Source organism: Brienomyrus brachyistius, chromosome 6, assembly GCF_023856365.1.
Source record: "Brienomyrus brachyistius isolate T26 chromosome 6, BBRACH_0.4, whole genome shotgun sequence".
Lineage (NCBI taxonomy): Eukaryota > Metazoa > Chordata > Actinopteri > Osteoglossiformes > Mormyridae > Brienomyrus > Brienomyrus brachyistius.
Genome location: NC_064538.1, coordinates 8,166,482 through 8,180,041, shown reverse-complemented (window position 1 = coordinate 8,180,041; position 13,560 = coordinate 8,166,482). Strand labels below are relative to the sequence as shown.

The window sequence follows — 13,560 nt, the reverse complement described above, 5'->3', positions numbered from 1 at the left end:
GTGGAAGGGTTACAGAAAAGTTAGACACACAAAAATAGCTGGTTAAAACTCATCTGGTCTGACAACTGGGCTGTTTAAACTGGTTCTGGCATGAACTATGGAGCTAAGATTAGCCAAACATATGGCTTTTGTTAGAAAGGAGCCTTCAGCGGTCCTCATGCCGCTACTGCTGTACCTGGGCTGTCTGCTTGGTCAGCGCAGAAGAATATAAGCGCCTTGTCCACTGAAATTAAAAATTGACAAAATGTGTTTACAAAGCTAAAGTGATGACAATTGTTTCTGTAGATTTTTTTAGTTCATGACCTATGCCATTCTGACCATAACATGTAACATCTAATTGCAAAAGTTAACGTCATTTAACTAGGGCAATACATTCTTGCGTCACAGATAATTTGGATACCATGGAGTGTTTAAAATAGAAGCCGTTTAAAAATATTACTAGTAACAGGAAATAATGAATCACATGGCTATCTGGTACTTGGTGATATATACTTTTCTCGGAATGAAAATGAAAACGACTTCGCGCAATGAAAAGTCATATGGCTGCACCACGCCCCCTTCTGGTATACTACAGCATTACAGCCAAAAGAGCATTGTAAGAGTAAGTTTCCCCATGTTAACGCTACATGATTGGACTTCATTTATTCCTTTCCTTGGTGCTTTTCTGATTAATTGGTCTTGTGTTTCAGATCGCCCAATATCGATTTAATGTGTTTTATGTTTTTAAAGTTTTCTGTTTTCGGTCTCTTAAAGTTTTGCTGGGATCGCAAATGTTATTTTTTTTATTTTTAAAAATGCAAACCATGAAAGTAAATCAGTTTGGTCTGTCTCTGTTGTGTAAGCGAACGACCCATTTGGATTCCAACAATCCGTAGCCTATATTTGGCACAAACGCTTCAAAAAATCTTATTACAAATTACAAATATTTGCTCATGAAATGTAAGAAAATAAAATACAAAATACTGGTGTAAGAGGTACATTCAATTAAAATACAAATAAGCTGTAATTAAAAATACAAAAATGCATTTAAATTGGTAATGGTACACCACGAATTCCCTAGTAATGCAGCTGTAGCAATGTGGGTAAAGCTACTTGAGGGGACACAAATAATGTAGTATTATACTATTATTAATGATTAAATTAACCGCAAACTAAGTGTTAGTTAGAAACTGATGTCATGTCTATTAATCATAAATTATCACCTCGTTCATCTTAAGTAGTATTTGTTCATGATTTGTACTTCATCGGTAATTGAGTACTTAGTATTTATGTTGCCTCAAATAAAGTTTTACCATAATGGGTAATATTTACAAAATAAACAGCTGCCCTAAATTTAAATAGAATAATAATTGTCGTGATTTATATGTGTTATAGTCTCAATTGAAATGAAAAATGATTTCTGTAACATTACATTAGTAATATAATGAGAGCTCAACAAGCAGCCCTACGGCAGCGGGATAGGACTTGCACGCCGAACATCAAAATAGCTTCCTTCCTTACTGGTCATGGGAAAGCCAATCCACAACGAGCAAACTGGGCGCAACAGGATGTGTCACGTGATTTACTTGCATCTGGCCAAAGACGCTGATGGGCTATAGTTAAATGTCTAGAAACCTGGTGATGAAGCTTCTTAAAATGACATAAAATAAAATGCCATATTTTATTAAGTATTTTGAATATCTTAAATACATAAAATATTAATATTTATGTATTAAATACATAAAATACAATCTTTCAAAGTAGTTTGTTACAAATTATATGTTATTTTTTTCCTGTCTAGCAAAATACAAATTGCAGAAAACTCAGAAGTAATGAAATACATATTTTAAATACATTTAACTGAAATTCTGCCCATTTCTGACTGTGACTGCATACAGTATGTATCCGCATGTGTAGGCCTACATATCACCTCTGCCTGGTTGTTGTAATGTCATTGCACTGCAGATAAAATTCAAGTTTTCTTCCAAATAACAACAGACAAAGGTTTATCTACCAGACACTGTGTTTTCCTTCTTTAGATAATCAGCACTCGGATGCGGATATATCAAAGTTTTCTTCCTCTTAGCATCCATCATCATATATTTGCACTTTATTTAAAGATCTACTTTATTCAGTGTTATATATATTAATTTTGGTTTTATTGACGGTTGGCGTTGTGGTGCAGTTTAAAAATACATTGCATAAATTAATCATTCTACTAATAATATGATTTATTATGTATATATACAATTGCACAGATCCTTCGGAAAAAAAAAATCTATGGACAATCTTTAGCATTAAAAACTGCCAGAGTCATCGTGGACCAGTGAGGTCAAAGCTGGTCATGTGATTAACCGATCACTGTTCAAGCCTTGGGTCACATAAGGAGGAAGTTCTGCTGTAACTCCTAAGGGCATCTCTCAAAGAAGGAAACTGCTCTACACATTCATCCTGTATCATATCCCATTAATCATGCGGAAGTCAGCGAACTGACTGCATTACTTTAATCGTTATGTTATGTAAGAGTTGTTTCACAGAAGCAGAGAACGTCTAATTCAAAGTTCAGGAGAGCTTGGAGACAAAACAGGAGATGAGGGGAAGAGGAGGAGAGAGTGAGAGAGACCCAGGGCCTTCAGCCTATTAGCAGGTAAAGCTTACTACTATTACTCCCTCTTAATCCCTCTATAAAATCTCCTCTAAGGAAGACAAGCGGCAGCACACTTCCAGAATAAAACAGAGCACCTGCATGAAGACTCAGGGGGATCCTCTTAACGTTCAGACAGCAAAAATACAGGAGTAAGAGGCAGGCTGGAGCATTAACTCTGAAGACACTTGGAGAGCAGCGGGGCCCCATCAGAAGAGGCCACCCCATCAGCTGTGCTTCTCTCCATTGTAGCAGGACCATCTACACCTGATGCTGGCTTTCTTAACGGTAAGTGAAACGTCTGCTACTACTGTAACTGTTAACTATTATCTTTGTCACGGGGAAAACTTGGATTGTTATTTTAAATGTCATTTTCAGGGATGTATTTATGAGTAATATACAGGAACCACCACTATGCAGCCGTGCTCAGCTTGGGATGGGGGGCAGGGTAGGGGGTAGGGGGACAGACGCCGCTTCTTAATGGAATGGGATGGCAAGGGTTCGTTTGCGAACACGCCTCATATCAGCCCAAGTGTCCTGTATGGGTCCTGGGCGTATGACAGCCCCATTCAACAGACTCCATCACATTAAATGTCAACTGTGGAAACAATTGTGATTCTGCAAAGGAGAGCCGCTTTCCCTGTTTTAATCATCTTTCCTTATCTTCTTTTCTGTCTCTCTGCGACAGAGAAAGACCCAGCAGTGTAACTCGAAAAGGTTGCCAAAAATAATCACATGACCCTTAGGAAAACCCAGACATATTTTTCTTTCTCTCCATTGTGTATCTGACAGCTCTCATTAAGTGGATTGTGATTGGACAGCTTATTGTGAGTTCACCATGGTATTTCAATGACTTGGAGAGCTCTGTAATTCCTTCCAAGGGTAGAGAGAGAAAGGATTCAAGTATGGCTTTTTTGTCAAATTATGTTTCATAGGAAATATTATGACCAGTTTCGTACAATGATCAATTGTGTCCAGGGAAATGGGTAAAAATATCTCATAACCACACTTAATTAATAAAATGGGACACAACAACAAAAGGCCTTTGGGGTGGTAGTCATTAAGATGTTTATGGGCATACTTATAGCCTAAAGACCGCTCAACTCCCAGGAGATGCTGTTGGACTCTTAAACAAAGTATTTGATCTTCAGTACGGCAGAGCAGAATATTCAGTTGTATAAATGGGCATGGTTGTAATTCATTTTGACTTTGGATGGAAGCAGCAGAGAATCACTAATAAGCAATGCTTTTTCAGAATGAGTAATTATCAGTAATTAGAAAACTGCAAGCATCTTCTTGCACTGAGTGACATGAATAGAGTATAGATAGAATAATGAGTTTGATGACTAAGAGATGCCTACTGACATAGAACTGTGCTATATTGTTAGAAGTCTGTAATGACAAATATGAAGACCTAGTAACAACAGTGCCCTGTTATTTCTAACATAAGGTCTGTGAATCCTGCCCCTCCCAAATCTCTGTTACCTAAGTTAGTTATTTTGCAGGAAATGTACTGTATTTACCTCACAGAGTAGTAGTTTACCCTTATCAACTACTAATAATTATTTTGAAGAGGCAAAAAAACTGTGCCATGAAGATTTGGACGTAGAGTGAGGGACTGTCAGTGACAGATGTAACAGTAGGGCAATGGCTTCATGTGGACTTCAGGCCATATGCTCCATCCGAGCCAATTAAAGGCAGCCAACCTCCTGCACAGGTGGCAGTTGTGTACCACGTGTTACACTACCAAGGCAGAGTCCTGCGTTTAAATCATAATATGGATTCGATTGCTCTCTTTTGGGCATTTAGATTTAGGTAAAAATTGGAAACTCCCAAATTTCGCTTGGACATTGTAACAAAAGTCTCTGCCTGATTGTTGGCATTACTGACAACAGTAACCGCCCTCGGCTACAGTAATGCGAATTTGAAGAGCAGACCTACTAAATAGAAAACACCATTTTCCTGGGCAACAGAAAATGCACGCTAAGCAATGCCAGGCTTGGGTTTTTCCACAGTGCATTACAGAGGAGAACAATAGTGAAAAATAAGTATGATGAAAAGCTGTAGCCACAAATAAACTGGACCAGACACAAAGAATAAGCAAAGGCCGATCCTTTATTAATGCGCAGACAACTGTATTCTTTAAAAGAGAAACTTTGTCATATGTGTTGACTTATTGATTTAAAATGTCTGAACAAAGATTTTTTTGCCCTCAAAGGACAAATAAATAACTGCATGGTGTTGCTAACCATGTTGTCATGAACTTTAAAATGAAACATTGGGGTTTGCGTGTGTCTGAGGGCTTCAGCTTTAGAGATGGATTTATGTCCACTCATCATTCACTAGGTTGTCTATTTTAGACTGATTTTCCAGATAGAACATACTGTTCCAATTGGAACACAATGAGAGGCTTGTAGACTTTGTTTCACGAGTTAATTTATACCACATGGTGTCACTATAACCACCACTCAAAATGAGCTACGAGGGTCTAACACACCACCAGGGTGGCACTGTGGGTAGTACTAAAGCTTGACACCTACGCAGTTGGCAGTAAAAAGCCAATGTCCATGTGTGTGCACATTTTCCCCATGTTGTGCAGATTTCATTTGGATTTTCTGGTTTGCACATAGTCTGAAAACATGGCATATAGAGTTATATATACCTCTACTAAAAGCATTTCACAAATGAAAGTGCTAAAAAAACACAATCTTTCTTCCTGATGTCCTTGATAATTTATCATAGTTGCTCATGTTTAATTTTACTGTTTCACGTTTCACTGTTTATCACTCTATTATCATTTTTGCTGAAATATTTCTGAAAATAAAGATACTTCACGGACTTAAAAATAAGACTATACAGCAATTCTCTTAAGAAGTAAAACACAGCACTGACTGAAATTTTTTCCTTGTAGCATTCCTTTATTAAGCGATCTTTCTGAATCTTTTGCATAAGGCCTGGTACTACAGTACTGTGCGAAAGTCTTAGGCAGGCAAAGAAAATGATGTTTAGATTATCCTCACATTGGTGTAAAACTATGATATTATGCCTGTCAAAGTGTGTCAGCTTAGCCATTTCAGAACCTCTGCTAAAATCATCCTAGTATTTGCAGCGACCGTCCAGTGCAGCCATGTATTTTTTGACTTGGCCACTAGCACACCTCATACAGCTAGTCAATCTCTCACTGACTTTTTAAACCGATATATTTCATTATTTAATTGAGCTGTTGGTGAAATTTAACAAAATCATGGAGCGGCTGAGGTGCCCCTGAGGAGAAGTTTGGGAACTGAAGCGGTGTTCATCTAGCCATCCAAGTAGATATCAGTAACTTTTTAGAAAACAGAAGAAATTATTACTAGTTTTTGTTGTGTTACTCTTAATTTGCACATGTTCTAATGTTAAATTGTGTTTTGTGTTCTAAACCAAAGTACACTTGCTACCCAGATAATCAGCTTTAAACATTTCTTTGGACTGCCTAAGACTTTTGCACAGTACGGTTTGTAACCACATAATTTCCTCAGGGATCAATAAAATATTCTGAATCTGAATCTCAATGAATTGGTTTGCCTTGGGGTGCCAGTCAGAGATTTTTGTTGAGCATAAATCCTTTTCTATCTCATACCTTCTCAAAGCATGTGATGCTTTTATATATTTTATAGTCATATGGGATTCCTCCCACAGTCCTATGATATGTACTCGCTAAATTGCCCATTATGGATGAGTGTGTGTGTGTGTGTGTGTGTGTGTGTGTATGCCTATGTGTATTGCAATTAGGGTTAGAAAATTCTGGGAAACTTTCCATGGGAATTAACGGGAATAAATGGGAATTAATAGGAATAATCTGGAAAATGCAAAATTGCAGCCTATAACAGGGAACTTAACTGTAGTTAAAAAAAATCTTGATGGCACTAATAGTGATATCATTGTGTAACCAATGCTTGTGAATTATGTGATCCAAAATAAGGTTCTACATCCAAACACTGCTTATAAATCATATTCTGTGTTTGCTTTCGTTGCAGTGTCTGACAGCTTGTGTGGAATTCCAAGGAGTTCAATATTTCTAAAATTCCAAACTTAACTTCCCATGGAAAGTTTTTGGAAAGTTACAAGAAATTTTACACCCCTTTGCAACCCTAACTGCAATGGACTGGCACCCATCCACGGTTTCCCCAGCCTCGTTCCCTCGTTAAATATGCCTTGTGGAAGGGCTGCACCCCCTGCCGTGGTGATTGGTACTTGAGTATTACTAGGAAGCAATATTTTACCATAATGTGCCTTGTGCCCTATTTTATTGTAATGTCATCATCATAATTAAAAAAACAGGGTGATTATAATCTAAGCTAAATGATCTGTTTTAGTGTTAAATCAGCATATAATCATATTTCAAATGGTCTTCGAATCTTTTCCATTGTGACATTGGCTCACGTCCACATTCTAAGCTTTGTTTCCACCTAAATGGTCAGGAACTGTTTAGGATGCAGACTGTGCCAGGGTCCTTGGACTGTGCATGACCACAGGAGCCAGATGGCACATATCCATACCCCGGCTACGGAGGACCCCCACCTGGGCTTGGGTCTGCTCGATGACTCCTCAGAAGTGTCCATTTCCCAGGATGAATCGGATTCAGGGAGCCTGCTCTCTGATTATTCGATCCTCCCTGATTATGAGCGGGCAAAGCACTGGTCCTGCCCTGGGACTACACTCTATGAGGCCTGTGCCAGGAACGAAGCCTTGACGGTACGCAGAGTCCTGGAGAGGGGTGTCACCCAGGCGGAGGTCATGGAGCTTGACATCAATGGCAGGGTAGGAGAACCCGTCCATCCACAGTGCTGGGACTCACGCTAGTTAACGCCAAACCACTGATTGCTGCTGTTGTATTTCTGCTGCGTTCAATGACAGAATGGTCTGATGTTGGCGGCTTGCGAGGGCTTTGTGGACATTGTGTTAGAACTGTACCACTGTCCCTTCCTGGATGTGAACCATCGGGACAACGACGGCAACACAGCACTCATGATGGCATCACAGGCAGGTCTGCCCAGGAAGCACGTCGCAGCTTTCTAGTCATTCATGTGTTTCTGGTGATCAAAGCTGCTCAGCCTTGTTCTGTGACGACCATTGTACTGCAAGGCACACATTCCCAAACGAACAATAGCACAAACAACATGACATCACTATCATCAAACACAAGGCCTCGGGGGCTAGGAAGAGTGCCAAGGAGCACATGGGGACACTTTCTTAAAGTTCCAATTAGGAGCAATCTCAAGATAGTGTCTCATGGGTATTTAAGTATTCTGTATAGGAAGTATAATCAATCTATACTCAATGTAGCACCAAAGAACTTATTTCGATAATAAAGGCAGAACACTTTACGCACCAAAAACCATGAACATTAATATGTTTAAACAGTAGGTTAGGCTATAGATGTACTGATGAAAACGCGAGTGAAGAATGCAGTGAGGATGCAGTGAGGATGCAGTGTCGCCATGCGTCTGTCAGCCTCTTGTCCTGTTTCTTCAGGTTTCATCACTATTGTGAATTACATCCTGAACTACTTCTCCGGCGTGGACTTGGAGGTCAGGGATACCCGGGGCTTCACCGCTCTTATCAAGGCAGCCATGCAGGGCCGTGACGACTGTGTGACAGCGCTGGTCATGGCCGGTGAGCACCTGGCTGGTATTTGGGAGGCCACCAGATGCAGTTACTCAGTGTCTAAAGCTGCTCAAGGTTTTCTACAGGGTTCACACGGATGCAAACGATTACAGTGTAAAATCCAAATCAAGCGGTGGCAAGGTGACTCGGCGGCTAGCATTGTTGGTCCACAAGCCCAAGGGAGATGTGTCTATATCTCTCTATTCTAGTATTGGTGTCTCTGAATTGTCCCTACTATCCGATTGTGAGTATCCAGCCTACAATGGACAAGCATCCCCTTCTAAAGTATTCCCTGCAGAACTAAGAAAAATTCATCGATTGATATCCAACAAAATAGTTCACCTGTGAATTTTTGGGCGTCCCTGTTATAATGTCAATGAAACGCTCAGCATGAGTCTATCTATGCCTTATTCATGGTCAAGTGTACAGGCTCCTTCATTTCTGAATACGCTTACAAATTCTATTAGTCACTTTCATCCAGAACATTGCTGCTTCCATTGACAGCAGTTCACATTGCATTCTGCAAGCTCAACGCAGTGTAGGACCCTCCAACTACAAACAGTGGTGCAAGAATCACAGAAACTAAGAGGCACATCTGAGGACATGTTTTCTGATCTCCTTGCTAATCTCTAACGTCTCTCAGAAGAATGTGGATTAGCCTGTCGTGACTCTACCTGACCTATTTAAAGTTCATTTCACTTCAGCATTCTCAGTCACAACTTAATAATAGTTACCAAATTCATCCTGCATATTTCTTCCTGTTTTTCTGTTCTTTTCTCATAATTAACAACACAGTTTTGCAAAGGTGCAGAAATTGGTGCGATTAAAAAGATCTGTATTTCAGTTATATTCTCATCTGTTGTACTTAAAAAGTAAGACTTTAAGGGACAACTAATATTGTAATACTGTATATAATACTGGGAAAAGTAAAAATACCTAGTAGGTAGGAAAGAATGTCAGTTCCTTTTCCTCTTCCATGCACAGGATATTCTGGAATGCCAGGAACATAATATTTCACCTCGTCCAGATCGGCCCGACACAGCTTGCATTCCTCCCTGTTTCTGGCCAACCAGAGTTCCTGACACTATCTGAACACTGATCAAAACAATCTCTTGTCCTTGCTTTGTCGGTTCACCATGTCTGCTGCTGTTCAGCATTCGTTATGTGACATGTTGTATTACTTGTAGTTATCTTCCAGTATAGAAGCCGTGTTTAGGCAGAGACCATAAGAAATGGACAGTCTTGCTACCACATTCCCTCAGACTAGTATCATTAAAAAAATGTCCAGTCGGACTTTTTATTTCTGCTTTAACACGACCTATTTAAAACTGCACATTTAAATGCACATCACTAACATTTAGCCTAATTAGCCTATGGTGAGTTGGACTTACCTCACAGTGCGTTCATGGGTGTGAAGGTGATTATGTAAGCTGTCCCCTGACCACTCAGGGGTAAAATACAAAAGACCCCATGTGAACTAGACCGTACCTCCGATTTAACCCTGGCTGTTAAAGTCACAATATTTTAGTAAGACTATTTCACTTGATCCTCAAAAGGTGGCTTGGTACATTTACTTTCCTATCAGAAGAATTAGTCCAGCGAGAGTCACTCTACATCCATAATCAAAGAACTTGCCCTGGTAAAATAGTTACAATACAGACACTAAACCCCAAATTGCTCTCGGTGTGCAGGTTGGCGCTTTGAATGGCAGCCTTTGCCACCGGTGTGTGGATGGGTGAATGTGTGGCATAAAATGTAAAGCACTTTGAGTACTCGTAGGAGTAGAAAAGCGCTATATAAATGCAGTCCATTTAAACCACAACATAACAACGTCATACGCATTCTACACAGGCAAAGCTTTACAGAAGAAGAAAGATCATTAAAAAACACACAATAACTTGTTGTCATGTATAACATGCTGTCATCTGTCAATGCCATCTTAAAGAACCTAAAAAATTAAAAGAGTAATACAATGCAGTCTTTGTTTCCAGTAAGGTTTATTGATCTATTTGTTCATTCTTCTAAAAAATAGTGGCAGTAGTGGCTCCAGATTGGCTGGCAGTTTTGTCTCCTGCTCTCCTATAGCTGATACTGCCATCTGACAACCACAAGGAGGAGTTCTGTGGCAGCCAAATATTACCAGGATCATCCTGCCACATAACAGAGGGTTACAGGCAACTAGGGTTCCTCAGTTGCAAAAAAGCAAGTGAGCTCTTAATCTCTATCCAACAAGAAGAGGTGCTCTGCTCCTCTGGGTGGTGCTACCTCTCCAGCATAATAATGTGTCAAGTATTAAAAGAAAACCATCACTGACTGGCAATGCATACGAGTCTGATGAAGCATCCAGACTGAAGTGTTTCAATGGGGTAGAATGAAAATATAAAATTGTTCTTTCTTCCTTGAATACTTAGGGGAGAAAATTACTTTTTGCTAGCATTACAAAAAAAATTGTTTGAGCATCTTTTTGCATATCTCTCTACACCTTCCCTTTGACTAGGAGCCAATGTGAATGCCGTAGACACAGCAAAGGGAAGGATCGCTGAGGACTGGGCGCTAAAGACCGGTCGTTTTGAAACATTCCAGAAACTCCGGCGCCTGATGACCCAGCCCTGTGCGGAACAGTTCTGTGAAAGATACACCCCAGAGTGGGCAGATCTGAATGAGCTGGTAGCCAAGGCAACAGCAGCCAAGACGAAGGGAGAACAGCTCGCCCAGTTCCTGCAGTCCACCTTCACCATCAGCTTTCCCAGGGATCCCCAGGACAACGGCGTGTTGGACCACATGGTCCGCATCACCACCAGCATTCACAGTCCGTTGGTGGTCACCGGGTGCCGCCCACTCCATCTCACCAGCCCCCCAGAGGTGGGAAAGAGGCGTATGGCAGGACCAGAACTGGCACAGCAGTCCACAAAGAGCAAGCAGAGAGAGCCGTCATTAATTTCCGCCATGGAGTCTCCTGTCAGCTCTACTTCCTCCATCCCCTTGACCTCCAGCAGTTCAGACACTCAGCCAAATGTCCTTAGGTTCTCCATAGCCTGCAGCAGTGTACGGAGCTACCTCCCGCGTCACCTTGGGCGCCATAACAGCATCTTCCCCACCAGTTCCATCCCTCAGATCAAGGTGATAAAGTCAGGGGAACGCACACCCAAGAAGGAGAAAAAGAAGAAAATGTCCAAACGCCACCTGAAGCCACCTGTGTGGAAGTACAAGGAGGCCAAGGAGAAGGAGGAGAAAGAGAGGCTCAATGTAGAGCAAGAGGCGCTAATCAAAGAAAAGAACCATAAGACCCAGAGGACAGAGAAGGTGAAGCACTGAGTCCAAACAGGCGTCAACAACGAAGACGCCCAGTATAATGCGGGGAGATTAAAACACAAGACTTAGTATCACCGGAGCATTGGCTTTTTCTAGAAGCTAATCTCCCACTATTACAGAGGTTAAGTGAAAAATTATGACAATGGCAATCACTTTTGAATTGCTAAATTATGCTTATAAAAACACATTCTTCTGATGTATCAATATTTTGTCTTATCTATACTGTATATGTCAGGATTCGCGGTGAGCGGGTAAGTGGACGGGCAGGTAAGCGGGCAGGCGAAATACGGGGTAAACTGGGGATTTATTAGGGGAGACGGCTGGGAAGGGAACAGGACATCCACTAACATTAACTAACATCAATGACGGGCAAAAACCAGGTCAAGACGTGGACTCAAATACACAAGACTGGGCGAAAATAATCGGACACAGCTGGGCAAGATCGGGGAAGCACACGTGGATAATCGGGGGCGTGGCACACACGAGGATAATCGGGGGCGTGGCACACACGAGGATAATCAGGGGGCGTGGCACACACGAGGAGCGGACAAGCCGGGCGTGACAGTATATATTGCTACCCATATTTTTTCAACAGATATTATTCTGATACTTAAAATATTCAGACAGAAAACTGTCTGCTTAAAGGGTTAATTTTGACTACATGAAGTCTTTCTCCCCAGCAACCTCTGTGCCTATTGTGAAGGGCTAAATAGTGTGCAAATGAACGCAAATAATAATCTATTTCCAAAAACATTTCTATGAAACTAAACTTCCGTTTACAGATGCCAAGATTTTACCTGAGCGTCTTCAACCAGAAAGAGTGGGATTCGACAGCGTGGACAAAAATTTCGCCACGAGACAGAATAATTGTGAAAATATAAACTGCAGAGAAACAAACAAATAAACGTTGATGTGCAATCAGTGAGGGCAAATAAATTCTGGAGATTCTGGAGTAACTTATGCTCAGATTCCCCCATTATTCCTTAGATGTTTGCCATGCAAAGATACAAAAGCACGTTTGTTGTATCCATGTAAATAAGACATCTGTCCAATTCAGTGTCACCACGGGAAGCAGAGGGCACACACACCAGGCAATTTAGAAAGGCCAACCCACATAAACCATGGGATAAAAAAAGCAGAACTCCACACATACTCCATACAAACTGGGTTGAGGCTGAAGAAAATGCTCTAAAAATAAGACATCAGCCACCACACCACATTGACATAGAGGTGGTGTGTATACACTCATATACACTGTTAGGAAAATAAAACCAATGCATTGTATACATGGGTAGATTTTCAAAGACAACAAAATTGTTTCTGTTCTGTTTTTTTAGGGGGGTGTAAATGTTTTAAAAATGCAACAGTTCTGTGACAAATGCAACTACTGTGAACAATTGCATCAGTTATTATGGGTTAATTATGGTACGGTATCTAATAAATCCCATATGGGCATGTAAGAACAATTTAGAGCAATTAAATTAAAATGTCAGTCTTTAGAACAGTATACAACAGAATGAAAGAGGAACAACTGCATTCAGTACTGCACCACGCAATAGCAATAATCATGCAAGTGTGAAGCAGAAAGCCTTGGGGGGGGGGGGCTGTCGACTGACTGAAGGCAATCAGAAGCACAAGAGGCAAGTGGGGAAACAGGATAATTCCCACAATCTGCCCAGTGCAAAGGTTGTCCTCTGACAGACAGGCCAGTGCGTATCTGGAGAAAATGGCTTATGGTGGGATACAGGCAAGTGAGATTTTTCACAAAATAACGGTGTCCGAGTTTCCTTTAGATATGTACTAAATAAATTAATAAAATCTAAACAGAATATGACCGGCATTTCATTGTGACTAAACTACTGTGGCTATTGTGAGACAGAAAGTTCCCTATTTTCTAAAAATGCAATTTATAAACAATCTTCGTTCCTCTGTGCGAAATTCTGCAGTCGAATTCATTTTTCATGCAGAAAAGGCCAAAT

At 40.7% G+C, this 13,560-nt stretch overlaps 1 protein-coding gene across 4 annotated transcripts; it reads left to right on the top strand.

Annotated features, from left to right (window-relative positions):
• Positions 1 to 1,712: 1,712 nt before the first annotated feature.
• Positions 1,713 to 11,696, top strand: ankrd33aa (ankyrin repeat domain 33Aa). 4 transcript variants are annotated; one of them, XM_049017949.1, is made up of 6 exons: positions 1,713 to 2,626; positions 2,759 to 2,911; positions 6,640 to 7,423; positions 7,520 to 7,649; positions 8,138 to 8,278; positions 10,767 to 11,696. In XM_049017949.1, the coding sequence occupies exons 3-6, from the start codon at positions 7,076 to 7,078 to the stop codon at positions 11,582 to 11,584; spliced, it is 1,437 nt and encodes a 478-aa protein (XP_048873906.1). In that variant the 5' UTR covers positions 1,713 to 2,626; positions 2,759 to 2,911; positions 6,640 to 7,075; the 3' UTR covers positions 11,585 to 11,696. The 4 variants fall into 4 exon arrangements, with proteins under 4 accessions (XP_048873906.1, XP_048873908.1, XP_048873907.1 ...); XM_049017951.1 differs by having other exon boundaries at positions 1,713 to 2,911; positions 6,640 to 6,845; positions 7,084 to 7,423; XM_049017950.1 differs by having other exon boundaries at positions 1,713 to 2,911; positions 7,084 to 7,423.
• The last annotated feature ends 1,864 nt before the right edge of the window (positions 11,697 to 13,560 follow it).

Excerpts from the sequence above, each read along its gene's own strand:
- ankrd33aa (XM_049017949.1), top strand. The coding sequence starts at position 7,076 with ATGGTCAGGAACTGTTTAGGATGCAGACTGTGCCAGGGTCCTTGGACT. Across the intron at positions 7,424-7,519 it reads AGCTTGACATCAATGGCAGG|AATGGTCTGATGTTGGCGGC; the intron begins GTAGGAGAACCC and ends GTTCAATGACAG. Across the intron at positions 7,650-8,137 it reads CATGATGGCATCACAGGCAG|GTTTCATCACTATTGTGAAT; the intron begins GTCTGCCCAGGA and ends CTGTTTCTTCAG.